This window comes from Salarias fasciatus, chromosome 18 (genome assembly GCF_902148845.1).
Source record: "Salarias fasciatus chromosome 18, fSalaFa1.1, whole genome shotgun sequence".
NCBI classification, from domain to species: domain Eukaryota; kingdom Metazoa; phylum Chordata; class Actinopteri; order Blenniiformes; family Blenniidae; genus Salarias; species Salarias fasciatus.
The window spans coordinates 5,873,954-5,876,453 of NC_043762.1; the positions used below are offsets into that span (position 1 = coordinate 5,873,954).

Consider the following 2,500-nt stretch of genomic DNA (forward strand, 5'->3'; position numbering starts at 1 on the left):
CGTAGTCTCACGTCCATGACGTAAGAACCCGGAACCGGAAATGCGTCATGCATACTTCCTCATGTCTATATATTTCAGGAAAAAGGCGGTAAAGCTCTGGCGCGCTGTGGGATGTGTACCCGCCGGTAGAGCCTCTCTGGACTTCATCTCTCTGTCCGCTGCGGCGCGGCTCTCCGAAGCGTCAGGCGGAGCGATGGCGGCGAAACGAGGAGCCCTCATCGTCCTGGAAGGGGTGGACAAAGCGGGGAAAACCACGCAGTGCAACAAGCTGGTCCAGGCGCTGCAGCAAAGCGGCCGCCCGGCGGAGATGATGAGGTTTCCCGGTGTGTAATCCTCCGTCGAGGTCCCGCTCAGGTGTGTGGTTTCCACTCTAACACCGCGGTGTCGCGTGTCCCCGCAGACAGGACCACGACGATCGGACAGCTGATCAGCTCGTACCTGGAGAAGCGCACGGAGCTGGAGGACCACGCCGTGCACCTGCTCTTCTCTGCAAACCGCTGGGAGCTCGTGTAAGCAAACTGTCCAACACGTTTAACTGCGACAGGCTGCATGAAGTGATATAGATTATAGAAAATAAGGAGGGGATTCTAATTTCAAATAATGAGGTGTCATGAATACAGTTATCTGTGTGTGTGTGTGTGTGTGTGTGTGTGTGTGTGTGTGTGTGTGTATGAGAGAGAGGGATGAAGCTTAGTGCTTCACCAATGATTCAAACTACTTTTGGTGAATTCTTCTATGAGACCTTGCTTTGTAGATGTTGCATTCTGGGCATGCTGATAAAAAGAACACTGATGACCCACAGGCCTTCAATGAAGAGGAAGCTGGAGCAGGGCATCACTCTGGTTGTGGACCGATACGCCTTTTCTGGAGTGGCTTTCACCAGCGTGAAGCCAGTGAGTCTGCTCGTGTTGCCTTTCAGCTTCTGCACCTTCAGCGCCTGTGGAAGTAAAAGCTTTTACGAATGCACGTGTCCTTAACGGTTGAGGATTTTTTTTTTTTTTCCTGTCCTTCAGGGATTCTGCCTGGACTGGTGCATGAAGCCGGATGTGGGACTGCCGAAGCCCGACCTGGTCATGTTTCTGCAGCTGAGCTCGGCCGAGGCGGCGCGCCGGGGTCACTTCGGGGAGGAGCGGTACGAGACGAGCGATTTCCAAAAGGCGGTGCAGCAGAAGTTTGAGCAGCTGATGAAGGATGAATCAGTTAACTGGCAGGTAAGAAGACGGCTTGATCCCGACACCAAGTACTCATTAATAGTGCGATTCAAAGCCGCATGCATTTGCTCAAATAACTGAGAAGTTGACAGATTGACATTTTCCTTTACAGCCACTGTTTACATCAAAACTGCTTCACATGTCTGTCTGTATAATGTGTTTCAGGTCATCGACGCCTCGCAGGACGTTGAGAGTGTGCATTTGGACATTGTGGGCCACAGCCATGGAGCCATCAGGTTGGCACAGGATGTGCCTCTCGGAGAGCTGTGGAAGTGAATCTGGGCCGGTGTGGCCGCATCACTGTTTTCTGCACATTATGCACACTCACGTTTTCTTAACTCATTCAGCGTTATGGAGGATTACACCTTCCAAAATTAATAAATAGACCTTTAAACAATTCCTTAAATATCATTAAATGCAATTTCATTTAGATATCTAGATGTATCATTAAGTGTGCTATTACCAGTAATTCAATAAAATGCCAATCATATATCATTATTTAATCATTTATCTATGTCATGGTCTGGAGTTGCAGCACTCCATCGAGACTCTGAACATCACCAGGTAGTCTGCAGAGAAAGTTGGCCGCGAGCACCAACGGATATTTCAGCATGACGACGACCCAAAACTCTCAGCTGAAGTGGAGAAGGAATGCTTAACGGGCAAAGCCAGAGTCCTTCATTTGTTGTGTTCATCAAAGCAGTTGTTCCCAGTAAATCATGGTAATTCTGATGCTTCAGAACAGTTTCCACTGCATGGAATGCTAAATTCTGGATTTTCCCAGAGATTGTGACAGTTTTGAAAGGGTATAAATGATTGTAGACATGCCACTCTTTGTTCAAATGTAAATAAAAGCTGAGATTTTTTTCCCCCACAGTGTGCTTCTTGTATATCGTCTTATATTTTGTAAGAGGCCTGTAACATTTCCAGTTTTTTAAAAAAAAAACTTGCTGAATGAATAAAAGCTTGCCTGGAGAATGACTAATTTCTGGCTTGTGTGTGTGTGTGTGTGTGTGTGTGTGTGCATAACTTCAATAACACTGACATTCATTCATGTATCCATGTACATGTGTCGTCTCTCTCACACAGTCGAAATGCAGCATGTGCAGTATATTTTATTTGTCAGTAAGCTGGTGCGTCTTGGCCGTATCATCCAGCTTGTCAAAGGTCACATCTGATTCATAACCACGTTTCAAAAAAAGCTTGTTCTAAATTCTCAAATGATCGAGTAGAGATGACACTGGAAACGGTTCCTTTAGATGAACAACATCCAGTATGGAGGTTTGTTT

At 46.8% G+C, this 2,500-nt stretch overlaps 1 protein-coding gene across 1 annotated transcript; it reads left to right on the plus strand.

Moving 5' to 3' along the window:
• The first annotated feature begins 47 nt into the window (after nucleotides 1–47).
• LOC115404966 (thymidylate kinase-like) lies at nucleotides 48–2,087 on the plus strand. Its single transcript, XM_030114335.1, has 5 exons — nucleotides 48–323; nucleotides 401–509; nucleotides 803–893; nucleotides 1,014–1,211; nucleotides 1,377–2,087. The coding sequence occupies exons 1-5, from the start codon at nucleotides 62–64 to the stop codon at nucleotides 1,485–1,487; spliced, it is 771 nt and encodes a 256-aa protein (XP_029970195.1). The 5' UTR covers nucleotides 48–61; the 3' UTR covers nucleotides 1,488–2,087.
• The last annotated feature ends 413 nt before the right edge of the window (nucleotides 2,088–2,500 follow it).

Excerpts from the sequence above, each read along its gene's own strand:
- LOC115404966 (XM_030114335.1), top strand. The coding sequence starts at position 62 with ATGTCTATATATTTCAGGAAAAAGGCGGTAAAGCTCTGGCGCGCTGTG. Across the intron at positions 510-802 it reads GCAAACCGCTGGGAGCTCGT|GCCTTCAATGAAGAGGAAGC; the intron begins GTAAGCAAACTG and ends GATGACCCACAG. Across the intron at positions 1,212-1,376 it reads ATGAATCAGTTAACTGGCAG|GTCATCGACGCCTCGCAGGA; the intron begins GTAAGAAGACGG and ends AATGTGTTTCAG.